We start from the raw sequence: 16514 nt of genomic DNA, 5'->3' as shown, positions 1-16514 counted from the left end.
GATTTATGGAAATCAGGGCAGACATTTGTGGAGTTTTTTTTTTCCAATGCCTGCAAATGAAGCACAAGATGCTGTTCATAAACTCTTTTGCTGCTGAAGCAAGAAAGGATTTCTGTAACTGAGTCAGATCCAATTTTTTTTTTTGTTTTGTTTTAATAAAATAAAACTAAAAGCTTTTCAAAACTAATATTTGAAACAACGTCAGGGAGGGAAAAAAGGAAACCTATTAAATATTTGATTTTCAAAGGCAGCTGTATAGAATACAAAATAAATATTTAGCAAATTTTAAAAATTCAGACTTTACAATCAAAATAATTTTTGTTTTTCTGAATTTTGTTTATGTCATTTTGATGTAAATTTTAAGGACAGAAGTCCTCATGCTGCAATTCCTCTAAATACTCATGCACATGTTAATGTTTAAAAGTGTTTTAAGTCTGGTTGAAGTTAATGATATGAGCTAAAAAGTTTTGCTGCCTTGGGAGCCAAGTGTCGAGTTGTCATGAAGGGAAAACATTAATTTTGTTTCATCTTAAACATGATCATGTCTTGTGAGTTGTTATTCTCACCAGTACATTGGCATTTGTATCCAGTGGGATTCAAAGATGGCTATTGTAAAGACCTGGTAGCATAATATGAAATTTAAAGACCAGGCTGCTGGGATTTTTATCTAGAAGTTTCTTCCCTCTTGAGTAGAGTCAAAAGAAAATCAAATAACTTTGGGGAAAAACCACATAGGACAGAAGGGGATAACATTCAACATTAATACAGTATTCAGGAACCAACTATGAACATGGTTACTCCAGGTATGAGTGCTATCCATAGCAGATTTTTTTTCTCTAAAATTTAAAGCAGAAAATTACTTTAAAAGGGGACGCTTGCTTCACTCAGTAAGTTCAAGCTACTGTTCTGTAAAAACACCATTGCTCTCTAGAAAATTATTCTAAATGAATTTTTTGTCTGCCCTTTAACAGATGTTGTCACAGGGAACAGTTCTGTTGAGAATCGGCTTTATCATTCTGTCCCTGGCATCTTTTGGACTACTTATGGAGAACAAGTAAGATAAAAAATATGTGGGGATTTTATTCTTTCATTATGGATTTTTTATAACTATATGTAAATCTCGGAAATTATATCAATAAAGAGATATAATCACCCAGACGCACACAATGCTGTTCGTTACTAGAAAATAACACTTGACTAGCCAGCACCTAAATCCAGGATTGTTCCCATAGCAAGAAGTGACTACATCTGTGTTGTCCCTTGCAGAAAGGTTTTGGGATGGGCTCTTCATGTCTTCCTCTGTGGTTGCATTTCCTGGGTGCACTCCTCTGGGTTTGGGACAGTGGCAGGCGAGTGGGACCTGCCAGCTGTCTGAGGCTATTCCAGGTCATATTGTGTGAGCCCTGTGTAACATGCCATAGGTGCCAGATACTGTGATGGTATATGAAGAGCACACAGTGTAGCTCAGAGTGGGCTCAAAATCATGTGAAAGATGGTGTAGACTTGAGACAAAAACTTAATCAGTATGGCTTCAAATGAAATTGGATCTCAAATACACCAGGCCAGTGAAATACAATTTGAAGTAGTCTCATATGGGCGCTGTGGCCTTAAAGAAGAGAAAATTGCATCCACACTTTCTTACAAAGAAGTTACTTGCCCTGACAGAGAAGAAATGTGGAGTAGAAGTTTCCTTTGAGACCGAGGTGCCGGTACTGCTTTGCACCTGCTGTTTACTATGTTTTCAGAAAGGAATACCTTTCAATTTTAAGGACTGAACAGTTTAATTCAGATAGGTAAAAATCTGTAAACATGCCAGACATGTGAATTACCTAGGGAGTTAATAAAGAGGTATTAGTAAAAATTGACAGAAGTAGACCAGTGAAAAGATTCTGAATGACTTACGTAGCAGTTCTCAGAATTTTGTTGTGGTAATTTTTGAGATTAAAGGACAGTAACTAAATATACAGCTCCATTCATGTTAGTTCAAATATATTTTGCAAGTATGGGTATTCTCACCACCAGCTAATTCATGGTTGTAAGTCAATGTAAGGTATATATCATAAAAACCTAGCTTTAAGAAAGATGACTAGATATAAGTGGAGGACATTACAAACTAATTCTATTTTCTCTTTTTCACTGAACTTAGCAAAGAGGAAAAGATTGGATGTTAATCTGAATTGATTCCCTTTTCTAGGTCCAAAGCAGGAATTTTGGAAATCATCCGCTGTTTAGTCTTCATAGTTGTTTACAAACTTGGCCACTTTAGGAGTCATTTTCCCTTCTTGGGCTATGCATATGAGGTAAGACATTTATTTTAAATTGTCTATGCTGATTATTCTACATTTTCTATCTTTTTACAAAAAAGAAACATTAAACATTTACATTTTACTATCTTCTTTTTCATTATGCTATTTGAATAGAGTGTTATTTTTTCTTATCTCATTGTTTGTCACTTCTTATGATTATTTTGTAAGAAAATTATTCCAGTTCACTACTGAGATGCCAGTTATCCTTGGAAAAAAGATCATGAAGGACTGCATTTACCACTTATTGCAAAAATAATTTACTTGTGTCCACATACTTTAAAGTGAATTATAGTAATGCATTGCTGAATTTCGATTGTTAAATTCTCCTTTTATGAGAGAAATATGAAAATTCTTGGAGGCTGGAAGATTTAAATCTAAAGTCTTTTGCTCTGCATTAATCCTGTGCCTCAGAAACAGACTTTTAGCCATTAACAAGGAGTGGATACAGGACTAAATAGATCTGTGATCTGATATGTGTGGTTACTTCTGTGTCCTTAGCATTTACTTTTATCCTGTTAATGCCTTTTTCTTTTTATTATTTTCCTTTCCAGTACAGTTGGTATTTCATATCTCTTTTAATATTATCGCAATGAAATAACAATAGTCACTGTTAGTATTCCTATCTGAGAAACATTACCAAGCTACTTACTGTTGATTACCAGACAAAAATGGTTATTCATAACCATATGTTTATGAATGGGTGGCTTGATTAGTAGAACCTCATCAAAAGGTTACTCTTTTGGCTTAAAATCAGAAAAAAATCCAAAAATAATCAAAAAAAAGGAACTGAAAATCAAAGCAGGAACTGAGAACCAAACAAGTTCAGAATGGTTCTTTTGACTTCAAATATATGCAAAATTTATAGCATCTTTCCCAGTTGGAAATAGTCTCGCTTCTCCTGCTTTTCTAAAGAAAATGGAATTAGAAAAATGAAAAAAAAATCTACTGCTGCTGTAGTTCTGGGAGGCTTTTCTGTTCTTTTGTGGGGTTTTTTGCTGCCTGGGTTGGAAAACAATAGCTATTGGACAATATTTAAAGCTAAATAAATGCCACTAATTGAGAATTGTTTAGTTTCTCCCCTGCCCCCTTGTTACACTGTCAGAGCTTTGGTGTATAAATCAAATGGTTTTTGAATTCCTTTGATAAGAGTCTGCAAGAATTTAGCAGCTATTTTAAGAGGTTTACTAAAATATAATTTGAAAATTGTTGTAAAATTTCCTTACTTGCCTAATACAGTAGAAAGGCTTGAAGTAACAAATTCTAAAATTTTGGAACAATTTAGCTTGCCCTTGAGACATAGCTTTCAGACTTGAATTATTTGGCTATTTTAACTGAACTCTGTGAGAATTATGTGATTATATATACCCTCAACTCTTGCCCTGCTGAATTCTCTATTTGTATATAAAAGTGTCTCTTGCTAAGAAATTAGTAGAAGAAAAAGATTAGATTAATATTCCTATTGTTTATAGGGAATTCTATGGCTTCCTTTTCTTTCATGAAGAAGATAATAAAATGAGTGGTTCTTGCCCTGTGCTTTACATGTCACTGTCATTAAAAGAAATATTTTATTGTCATCTTGAGTTCTTCTCTATTTTACTTTCCTATACTTTCTTCCTTGTGTTTATTCCTTCATCCTTCATATTACAGTTATTTGTTGTTCTATTTTCAGTCCTTTGTTTTACACTATGGACTATTGTCCATTTTTTTCAAGAGACAGACTACTTGTACACAATTTTTCTTTGAAAATACTGGAAAAATAGGTGTCTTTCAAATAATTACCAGAATAGATAATGTTACTGAGTGATGCCAGTATTTCCACCCTTGACATTTTACCACAAGTCATCAATTTCATGATATAAATAGCTTTTGTGATCATAGTAGAATAATAGAATAATAGAATAGTTCGAATATGAAGTATAAAGATCCCCTAATCCAATCCCCTGCGATTAGCAGAGACATCTTCAGCTACATCAGGTTGCTCTGAGCCCCAACCAACCTGATCTTGAAAATTTCCAGGGATGAGGCACCTACCACCTCAGTGGACAATTTTTTCCAGTGCTTCACCATCTTTACAATAAAAAATGATCTCCTTTTTGTAGTCTGAACATTTGTAATGAACTTCAAAATGTCCCCCATTTTAAAATTAATGACCCACTTCTAAAATAAATGATCCACTTTTTCTCCCAATGTATTATATGCATGGTAGGCATGTTCTTATGGGTCTAATGGAATTTATGTCAAAATAAATTTTAAAAAATCTGAGAGATTTCTGGGTATTTTTCAGTTCATGTTGAAAAGTCTTCAAACAGTAATGTCTTACCTCAATATTGACGTGATCATTTTGAACAGCAATACCAGAAAGCGAAAGAAATGCATAAACCGATGGTTTCTCCAGAAGTTAGGTCTAAAATTTATACTAAAAAGTGTTTCTGTTCATCACTCCAAGTTGCTTATCCTTCCTAATATAATAACATAGTTAATCTGCTTGCTTTTAGACTTCCTTTGCTCTTTTTCTCTTTCATTCTCTTACAAAATTTTAAGAGGTGTGAATTTAAACATTTATTTAATCATTTTGTTTTCCTCATCTAAATATCTTGTCTTTAGCATACACCTAGATTTAGCTGACTTTAGCCTTTTAATCTAATATTTCTAGTAATCATAACCTGTAATATGCTCAAATATGTTGTCTTTATATCTTCATCCTTGTGTGTTACCAAATTAACAATTCTTTGGTAATCCAGTGTTAAAGAATGAAAGCACAACATCATGAAAGAAAGTTTGTGTTTGACTTTTTCTATAAATTAAGCCTTCAAGGGCATGATTACTTAAAGAAGTGTTTTAAGAATCTAACAAACTGTTCTTTCTCAGAATTCCTAAGTTACTGGTGCACATTGCAGCAGATAAGTGCAAGACTGATTTTACCAACAGCATGTTCAATAATGACTGAAAAAGTATGTTACTGTTTTCCATATGTGTGGGGGATTTTCTGCTACTATGTTTCATATGTTCCTATTTCTCAAGAATACTTTAGGACCAGTAAAGATTTCTAAAGAACATATCCTTGTGATACTTATTTGAAGGGTATTCTAACTGCCAAAAATAGGTGCTTTAAACTGAAAATGATTGTGTTTGGCTCATAAGGAGACGTTGACAGTTACTGCATTGGAAGAACACCTTCTGGGGGGAAACTAAATGGGAAACAAAGAAGAAATGAGAGAAAACTAGGGGGTCAGTTAGGGACGGGAGAAGAATGGAGGAAACAAGGAGCAAGCCTTTCCCACTTTGCCATTAGATTAGCTCAGGTGGGCATGAAAAAAACAGCTGAAGATGGCAATCTGAGTAGAAGGAGCAGTCCTGCCTTCTGGCTCTTACCCTCCTTGCTGCCCTGCTAACTGGCTTTGCCATCTGGGCTGACTTAGCCAGACAAAGATTTTTTTCAGGTAAGTGATGCGAAAAAGTTTCTTAATGCTAGGGCTCAGGGAAGGAGGAAGCAAAATGCTGTTATAGTTGTGTAAGAAAGAAAGACCTCTGCTTTTGCTAAAGCTGCAGTCTTAATATGTTGTTTTCTGTGTCTGCAGCCAAGTAAAATTAGCATTGGCTCCATCAATGCTTTGAAGTTGTGTGTTACCAGACTTAGTTCCTTATGAAAATTGTGTTATTTTTCTGATAATTTAAATATATTTTCCTCCCTGCTATTGTATTTGAATTCATATATGATATACTCATGGGGATCTTTCCCAGTGTCCTTTTCTTCTCAAAGAAAATAATTTGAAGCTATCATCACTACAAAAGTGACCACAGGAGGTGGAACAGTGTACATTCCTTAGCATGCATTTTCTGTTCCTTTTCCTGTATATATTTCATATGGATGATTAAGTGAATGTAGAAGGGGGAGGGAGTGAAGTTTTTTGTCGTTGTTTCTTTGTTTGAAGTTTTATGTGTTATTTGTTTATTTAAGAAAAAAGTGGTGATATATGAGGAAATTTTTATATCTTAGGAAAATTTTTTCTTGGGTGGAGGTCAGTAAAAATCTTGGTGACAGGGAATATATTTGACTGGTTTGAAGAGCTGGTGCGTTTCTTTCGAGAATCTGTGCTGCCACATCCTATAGTTATAACTATCCTATAGTTAGCTTTCTTTAGGCTGATTACTTCATGCCTGCGTAATGTGATGATTGCGTGTATTACTAAAGCCAAATCATTTTCTGTCAGACTGGGCCTGGAGCCTCCTAACCACCTGGAGGTAGCAGAAAACATTGCTTGTGTGTTCAGTTATGTGACAGTTCAGCAGGCACGATATGTAAAAATAAATCTGTGATGATGGTCCACCTCTTTAAACTGTTTCCATCCAACTGCTCTGGTTTGGCATCAGCCAGCATATTCCATGAGCTGAATTTGGTCAAACACTGGCTGTTATTTGACAGTAGTACTAATGAGGAGCAAGTGGAAATGAGAGCCATTGACATGTTGTTGGAACTCTTGTTTTAAATATTTTCACCAACTCTCATAGTAGCTGCAACACAGACTCTTAAACTAAGAGGCTAGGAGTGAGGTAGAGGGAGGAGGAAATAGATGTCTGTCTTGATGTGTTTATCTTTTACCTTTATTGTAACTGAGGCATTATATCTAAGAGTTAATCTTTTCATTCTGACTTCTGCATTGCAACTTAATGAGCTGCCTGGCTATGCTACGTTGGCTGGCATGTATTAATTTACAGGTAGGAAGGACAAAAAATCTAGGGCAACTTTCATGGTGGAAAAGAGAGAAAAAGGGAGGTTTTATACATGTGTGATGTTTTAAATTAATAACTTGTTTTCTTTTCTATGTTGGCATGTGGCACATTAGAAATAAAACCAGCTTTGGAAGATATACAGAATCTTGTGCTGCAGGGTGTAATTCAACCTTTAACTAATGAAGGTAGAAATGAGCTTTATTGTGGTCAAATAGCTTATTTACTTTTTGAGAGTATCTAAACATGGTAGATGTAGCTGTTCCAAAAACTTTTGGAGACAGTATTCTGTACCAAATGGACTACTTCTCTGATCTTTGATGCAATTCTGGTATTTCTTACGGCATGGAATCCAATTGGTCTGGATAAAATATACAATATCTCTTTATTAAAGAACTGATTTACACTGTATCGTGTGTTCCACAGAAGTCCCTCTTAATGTGATATATTATCACACTACTTATTTTTCCTTTCATCGTACAAAGAGTTGCTGTTACCTCACTTGTTTTTTAGTATAATTTACCAGTGTTGGAATACTGACTTATGAGTACAGACATAAAACAAACATTTACTCATAAGAACTTATTTCCACATCAACGATAGTTTTCTGCTCTGTAGCATTTTTTCTTGGTCCCTCGTTAAGATCATCTGTGCCACATTTCAAAGAGCCGCGTATCCCATATTTGGTTTCCATTAAGGTGAAAGCTCCATGCCCTGTGCTATGATTTATGACCTCAGCATTTATGCAGTCTCTGTGCCATAACTAGATTGGCTGGTGTATTTCATATATATTTTAGAAATGAAACTGGGGATGGAAGGAAACTCTGCTGCCTATGATAAAAAGCCTTGTCAACACACATGGAATTAAACAAACATGCGTTGTAATCGCTTTTTTCTATGTTAGCTTCATTCAGAAAAGTTTGCTATGCCATGCAGTGTATCCCAGGGACTGGACTTTTAATATTCTTGACAACTGCCCTAAGGGGAATAATGTCCCTTAGAAAAAGTCACAGTAAAATCTGGCAGTAGATTAAGTTAGTTTCCACTTAGGTGTGACAGCAGAGTCATTACTGATTTTAGACTTAGCCAGTTTGAGAGTCGGCTTCACCACCATCAACTAAGGACTATGATGTATAGTTCCAGATGCTCTGGCCAATTGACCGTAAAATTGCTCTGCATTTCTGGCAGAGCAGTTGAGCTGGAGCTTTTAAAATCTCCACTCCCTGAGCTCAACACCCTTCCCCCTCTGCTTAAAAGCTGCTCATTATTCTTCTTCTGCCCGCTGATCTTAGCAAAAGAAAAACTTCTGGAATCAATTAGAAGTGTCTGCGCTTGATGAGATTTGCACGTGAGTTCGGAATTGCGAGGCTTTGATAGTGTCAGCCAACAGCTGCAGTTTCAGGTGGTAAATCTGGGAAGGAATTTTCCAGGGTTTATTTACAATCATAAAATAAAACAAAAATCAAGACAAGTTGGAAACCATCTAATGTGTTGTTAAAATGAAGCTTGAATTGGGTTATATATTTATTTTTTCTGAAAAAAAAGTAAACTGGCAGTTTATTATCAGGATCTTTTCAATTACTTTGCAATTACTAGGCTGTATAGAGCAGCTGTAATAAAATGCAAGCTATGGTCTGCTTGCTGTAGTTTTACCTATGAAAGAAGCATCTGCTATTACTTTTGTCACTTTAATTGTTTGACAAGACAAGGAGGTAGTCATACTTAATAGAAATCAGAAGCATGCAGTCAAAGATAAAGCAAAAGGTAGTACTCTGAACATAGAAAATACATGTTCACATACACTGACTGAAATATTGTGTTTTCTTTTGTCAACACTTGCACTCATAGATATAAAGTTTATTTTCTAACCCTTCTTATCCCAAAGCAGTCAGTGATTGGCACGTAGCTGTATGCAGTGTTTGCATTATAAAAGTAACAGCCATGCCAATAAGATTATTAATGTTCAGTTGTATATCTGAGGGTGTCTGCAAAAACGAAGATCTAGTTTTTCACACATCTTGTTACTGATGTAATTTGGTTTGTAAGTCAAAGCAAAATTTTTCTATAAGACAGTAATCCTACAAACCCTGTCAAACTGCATTCTTTTCTACATCATAATAACACATGGATAATGATAGAGATCTCCATACTAGCAAATCACTTCACTGATCTTAGTCCCTAGTGACAACTGACATATTCCACATGGGTAGATGTTTGTCTGTGTAACTGTAGTTGCAGTACTGGAGTATTTTGTTTGGGGTTTGGGGTTTTTTTTGGGGGGGGGTTTGTTTGTTTGTTTGTTTGTGGTTTTTTTGTTAATGCACAAATGCATGAATTTGTTTCATACCCCGTATTTCCACAGATGTGAAAGACTCGTTTCCTACTCTTGACAAAGCTGTTGCTTTTTGATCACTTTACACTCTCACAAATGTTACGTTCAGAGTCGATTTAAAGATGTCATGTCAAGTACATTGCAATGTCTAAGAGTCAAAGGCAGGGTAAGATGGGCAATTTGTGTGTCCTGGATGAAAGACACTGTCTTACTTGTGGAGATTCCCCTTGCAAGCAGGTCATTTAGGGAGAAACAGAAGATGCAATCTGAGGAGTGCAGAAGGGATCTCCCAGCCATAAAGAAGACCCCTGAGTGGGGAGCCTCCAGCATCACTGTGCATGGCCAGTGTATGTGTGTTCTCTGGGCTGTCTTTAGCCCATCAAGCTCACCCACATGTATATGCTTGTCAGCACAGCCTGATACTCAAAATTAGTAGACTAATTTCCAAAACTAGATAGCTTACCTCCAAAGCTATTGTAACAGGCAAGTTACAGGAATTATCCTAAAGAGAAAAGAGTGGTATCTGTGCTCCCAAGACCACAAATACAAATGACTTAGTTTGAATTTTATCTTCAAACGTGATAGGCAGAGGGATTGAATTAACTTTTAAGAGATAAAAGCTGTAGTGGAACAAGCTGTTTCTGATGTGGAAAAGATCTGAGTTTGGCACATACAAGGTGACCACAAAGAACCAACCTAGTATTTAAAATATTTTGGATATTTCTATCTTGTACAGTTTAAATAGAGAAACCCCAAATATTAAAAATACATGCAGTCCAGGATTACTCAATATTTGCATCTTGCAATGGAAATGGTAGCAGACTCTTCTTCCCATAAATGTCTCTCCCCACTTTTGGAACAGTGAGCAGCTATGAAAACTTAACATTTCTGCAACAGAATGTCTTTGTGGGACACAGAGATTTCTACTTTAATATAGCCCACTGGAAATCTTAATCAATACATTTGTGTAGGAAGGCAGAAATTAATTCAAAATGTTCTATAATATGTTTTATTATTTTTTAAAAATCATAAGTACTATCTTCTGCTCAGTCTATTTTTTTTCAGAAGCTTCTTGTGAACACTAAAGGAAGAAAAGCACAGTAAAAGTTGAGCCTCTGTTTTCCTATTAGCAGCACCTGAAATAACTACAGAGACTGAAAACTAGTTCATGACATCTGGGCAATTGCATGCTAAATTCTAACCAGCCAGTGCCTTTTGTCTAAAGTGGGCAATAGATCAGTAAGATAAAATCAAGCCATTATATGTGCTGTGATTTATTTCCTTTTTTACTGCCTTGTTATATCATTCCCCTGTAGAAGTTCTGTTTTCTATGATGTTTAGAGTCAGGGAATAAGAGAATATACAGAAAGCAACAATGCTATATTTGATTTTATATGTGGGTATTACGCAGCCCAAAGAGAATGTTTTAAAATTTCCTTTTTCTGCCAATGCCAAATAAAAATTGCCTGATGAAAGAAGATTAGCAAATGCTGTGTTTAACAACTGATTACCAAATGCAGAACACACAAAACACTTTGTATGTTTAAAAGTTGGAAATAGGTGTTATGAGAAAAGAGTAAATATAAAGCTCTAGTTATCACTTGAAACCAAGGCAAAATAATAGAGCAACCCTCTATAGAGTCTGGGAGTGATCACATCTGTCCTGACAGAATTTGTTTGGTTTATCTTCATGTGGAAACCATGAAATGTTTGAATAGGTTGTTTATTTTGCTGATTGGAAGCTAATACAGTTGAAGATGCCTGGTTTCAGTTGGAACATTCCAGATTTTTTTTTTTATGGAGAAAGGGATGCTATATTTTGTCTTTAGCTATTACCTGAATTCATTGCACGTCTGCATATGACTATAACTCTCTAGATCTATTAATTTCTCCTCTTTTTGGCTTCATGTAGTTTGCCTACAAAGAGTGGTCAGATACTAGGTAAAAGTGGTAGTGAAGCAGGATGCCAAGAGGTAGAGTCTGGCCATTAACTGCATTGTTTTATACCTGCTTCATAGCTCTTCCCACTTCCTTTTGAGACCAGCTAGTGAGTTTTTTACTTTTTAGGGTAGATACCTGTCATTGCACATACATAAAAGGGCCTGTCCTGCTTCTGCTTGCTATGTAAGCAGTGAGTAGAGTTGCCATCATCATGGCTGAATTCCTGGTCAATTTTTTTTTCCAGTCTTAGAAGTGAAACCTATTAGTGAAAAAGTTACCTTATTTGGAAAAGTCGGGGTGGGGGGGGTTTATGTATACAAATCTTTTAAAGTTCTTTGTCATTTTCAGCTGAGAACATGCTAGCACAGGATGAGAAGTGTTCTAACATCTTTTTGGGCTATCTTTGCTTCTAATGAAAGTGTTGCCCGAAAGTGAATCCATTCCAAATGTATCTTTCCATATTATGTGCATGGATGGTGATTAGCTCCTGGGGCTGAGTCTTGTTAAACTGCATCCTCAGATCATAAAACGTAAAAAACAGGAATTCATCTGTCAGACTTGTGAATTGGATCTAAAACTGTGTTACTAAGATACCAACAACTGAGAAGAGCCTCTTGCTAGAAGCAACTTGCTAGAATTTGCCTTGCCTTCTGGATAGCAGTCTAAAATGTATAGTTCAATAAAAAACCTTGGCATATGCTTTGATATGTTTTAACAAGTACTGAAAAAAGTTGAGATTTTTCTAAATAAAAGGATACAGAACTACTTAATCCTTCTCTTCCCTTTTATTACTTTTGCTTTTTTTTTTGTGTATGTGAGAAATGAAAAGATATTAAAGGAAAATTGAGAGGATTAGGGAAACTTTTTCTTGTTCTCTAACTAAATCAAAATAAAACCTATAAAATATTTTCAGGTCCATGAAAATTTGAAATCATTTTTTATGCAAAATGTTAAGACAAACATGAACAGGTGGGAGATTCAAGGTGAGTAGTGAATGTTTCATCCTACCTGGGTTAATACACTTTTATTTCACTTTGGTTTTCTGGGGTTTTTTCAACCCAATATTATAAAATAATAATAGTCAAATAGCAGAACAAATTATTGCCTGAAACAAAAGCATCTAGCTCAAACTTCTTGGTTTAAAATAAAGTCAAAAAATCTTCAACTTGCTTTGAGTTCACTAGTCTTGAAATAATACATTTCAAGAAAAAATTCTTTGTTTGAGTTGTCCAATCTCTACTTTTAAGAGTAGAGAGAGATAAGTTATTGTTTCGTCTAAGGGACTATCTGAGGATCTTGCTGTTGAAATTAAGAAGCTTTTCATTGACAGAGGGAAACTGGATATTTGAAAAAGCAAACACTTTCTAGTTTTAGTACAGTCCTGGGTATTGGTAGAACTTTAGCACCTTGGATTCAGGTCAGCTTTTTCATACTCTGATTTTTTTTTTTGTTACATTACTCAAGGGTAGCTCATTTGAAACAGATAAGGAATTCTAGAGTACTCTGATTAAGAATAGTGATAGAAACCGATATTGTTATATAGCCATAGTTTTATTATAAATTGGTGCAATCATAATTTGATATTTTCAGGACTCTTATTGGACTATTTATCACTTTCTGAGTAATCACTAATTTCTGCCAAGTTCTTAGGAAAAGTCTCAATCCACTAAATGAATCTAATCTGCTCATTCCAGTGAACTCCTGACTAGTGGAGAGTTAAGAAGGAGGAAACAGGTTCTTTAGTAGATCCAGGTTTATTTTTTTGGCTTTGCAAGCTCTCTGGCTTTCACAACTTATTAGCATCAAATAAAAATCAAAAGCATCAGATTGCAAAAGTAACAAAAATAATAGCTGCAAAAGCAGTGTGCAGGCAAAACTGGTCCATTTTCCTAGACAGTCCAAATAAAATCTGCCTGACTAACTACTTTGAATCCTCTACTGTTCTATTTTGATCTTTTGGGACTACATTGCATGATCTTCATGATTTTATTTTGCTTTGTGCAATATTCCATACTAATATACTCTACACAGAAGCATATTTGGGCATATATGCCAGTAATTTCAGAAAACCCATAATAGATTTGCCAGGAGAGATTCTGCTTTTCAGAACTGTACATGTGTGGACAAATGTTTGCCTCTTGGCTTAGACAGAGTCTTTGGAATGTAAATGCTCTTTGGAAAACTGTTGTTGAAAGGGAACCATATTGTTAGCCTAATTGCTAAGAAACAAACTAGGCTTGATATCCTTCAAAATTCTGCTAATGACTGCCTGTTTGAAGGAAAAAAAGAAAAACAGGAGTTGTGCCTTTAGTCCAAAGTATGGTCCTTTGGGAGAAGGATGTGAAAATTTGTGCCTATTAAGTATATTATCAAATGGACAGATTAAAGGTGTAATGGAAAGGAAATGGCATGAGGGATGGCAGGCACAGACCGTCCCCAGACCATGCAGAGCACACCTGGTCCAAAGGACACCTGTACATGTCTAGGAGAGAGGGTAAAGGTGTAAAGCAGGGAGGATCTGTACATTCTCCCAAACTCTGTTATTACTTTGTTAAGGATCTGAATGACTAGAAGTTCCTCATATGAACCCACTCCTACAATGCTGTAGAATTCATATTTTTCAGAGTGGGAAATGAGAGAAGAACCTTAGGTTTGTATGGCATTATCTGCAAATATTAATTATCTTATTTTACATCTTTCCAGCCCACATACCCTGATTTCTAAAGTCTTTGGCAAGTCTTGCAGGCAGGTTATCTCTATAATTTGGTGACAAGGTCATGGAATCATGGTCAGATACACAGGCACATGCTAACCTTATTTTCTCAGTGGTCCTGAGTTGCTGAAATCAGTGATTTAAGCCTAAACGTGGTGTTGGATTTTCTGTCCTGAATGACAGAGGAGACATTGCTATTGTTAATATTCATTAGCATAAGTTTTTTTCCTTGAAATTTTTCTGAAGTTGTCAAAATTGCAGGTTCAGCTAATGTTATATTAATGCCAGGCAAGAGTGCTGTATGACTGTTCTCCAGCATCATTTCCCTATTACAGCTAATGCAGTCCATCTCACTGAAACCAAAAAGCTATTGCCAGTACACCTCTTAAATTATTCTCAAGCTGCCAGCTGTGCCATTTGCCTTTGATCCTTTCTTTCATGGTAATTGTCATACTGAAAGGTAAAACTAAAATATATTCTGTACCAAGAGCCACCTTTTCATACTTCTGGAGGATATTTGTCCTCATGAGATTGCTGTAGATTTTACATACTATTAATAGCCTTCTCTATGTGCTATTGCTGCCATCAAGTGCAATTATATAATTATGCATGTGTAACTATTCATATACAGTAATTTTTAAATAATGCCAGCTCTCTGGATCTCCAGCATTTTCTTTCTGCTTAATTTAAAAATAACACTTAGCATTACATGAAACACATGAAACGCCTCATTGTTATATTTTAATGGGAGCTAAAAAAAGAAAAATTCTGGTTGAATATGCACTTTGAAGTATGTTGCTGACCAGAAGAATAGTTTGCCTTGTTAATAGATGAAATTTGGAGTTTAGTGACTTGCTTTTATGGTTTTATTTACTATCTGATAACATAATTGAAAAAAACTGTGGAGTCGTCAGTGTAAACAAATCTTTCCAGCAGGGAAAACAATTATATTTACTATACATTTGTTATTACATGCAAAGAAAAATACCTCCAAGATGTTCTTCTGACCAATGGGGTTTAAAAATTGTTTTCCAAATATGAATTTTTTATTACTTCTGATTCATGATATTTAGAGAGATATTTATTTATTTAGACATTTGTGTGCTTTTGATCTTTCCTGTATTAAGGAGGTCCTGAAGCATCATGCTGTCCATTGGGTCTACAGCAGTAAATCAGGATTTTAATGTACTAATGAGATGCTGGTCTGCAAGGAGCAAAGCCCTTCATTGCTACATTCTCTGCTTGCAATGTGATACTTAAGAATAAATATTTCTTTTATTAACTCTGAAGTCAAACTGGTTGACATCAAGGCATTCTAACCATTGTACATGTTACTGTCAAGTCCCACAACAAAGCAATAGTCCTGTTTCCAGGTATGTACAATGTAAACATGAAATGAAAGGCAGCAGATGAAAACAGATTTTGAACCAATAGACAAATACTGCAACTAATCAGAAAGCATTTGTCTAAAAATTGAGGATGTTCATAATGAAATATACCAGAAGTAGCTGAGAGAAGAGAGAGATCTGCTGCAAAGATCCTTCAAATGTTGAAGATTATCTTTCTTTTGAAAAGGGAGCTAATGGAAACATAGATAGAAAGTAATCACTTATCCAAATGGACAGTCTAAGACCCATTTGTTTCAGTAGCACTGTGGGTGGACATCAGTGAGGTGTGAAGGTTTTGACAGAAGATTGCTGCACTGAAGAGATGAGAAAAAAAGGGCCTGGATGAGAATTCTAGATCCATGAATGAATAAGACTAATTATCTCCGGTGTGTTAGAAAAGAATCTGTGGATGTGGATATGGGGACTCCCAATACAGGTGTGATTTAAGATGACAAATAAACAGTGATGATATCTAGAATTATGGGAAAATGAGAGATGATTTATTTGAAAATAGAGGAGATAAAGAATTTAAAGTATACTTAACCTAAGCTAACATTCAAACACACAACAATATTGGGACAGATGAAATTTCTATGGTGGGGTGAGGGGGATGAGACTTGAAGAAAAGAGTGGGATCTGCATAGAGATGATAGAATTTGTGCTGGGATTAATAATGTATAAAGAGACACAGAAAAGGGAAAAAGCCTGCACAAGAATGGTGTATCTGAGCTATACAAGATAGCATAAACTTGATGTTACTGAGCCCTTCATAGTGGCTTAAAATAAACTTTATAAAAGATCTACAAATAGATCTTTTTGAATATCATATCACATATCAATAGTCAGTAGAATTAAAGAGGAGAGTGCTAAATAGGATTTAAATATTTGTTGTTAACTGTCCTGTCTGGTGCATGAAAAAACATAGATTCTTCTTTTTAATCTGTACAAAACTCTATTAACTGTCTTCATATGGAAAAGGGCCCTCTGAAATAAACCTCAGTATTTAAAAACATTTCCAGAAAGAAGGAAGTAATGAATTCCATAGAAAATCTAAAGTAATATGTGAACAACAACAAAGATATCAGGAGAGAACTTATCAAATAACT

The 16514-nt window shown here is 35.2% G+C and overlaps 1 protein-coding gene across 2 annotated transcripts in view; it reads left to right on the top strand.

Moving 5' to 3' along the window:
• The window catches only part of AGMO (alkylglycerol monooxygenase), a 187925-nt gene that overhangs the window by 107210 nt on the left and 64201 nt on the right, over positions 1-16514 (top strand). For both annotated transcript variants that reach the window (XM_059839402.1, XM_059840254.1), the window contains exons 11-12: positions 972-1054; positions 2195-2300. In XM_059839402.1, coding sequence (XP_059695385.1) covers positions 972-1054; positions 2195-2300 — 189 coding nt within the window. The remainder of the gene's footprint in view (positions 1-971; positions 1055-2194; positions 2301-16514) is intronic.

This window comes from Haemorhous mexicanus, chromosome 1 (genome assembly GCF_027477595.1).
Source record: "Haemorhous mexicanus isolate bHaeMex1 chromosome 1, bHaeMex1.pri, whole genome shotgun sequence".
NCBI classification, from domain to species: Eukaryota; Metazoa; Chordata; class Aves; order Passeriformes; family Fringillidae; genus Haemorhous; species Haemorhous mexicanus.
The sequence above is the reverse complement of the archived record's forward strand: the minus strand, read 5'-3'. Positions and strand labels throughout refer to the sequence as shown.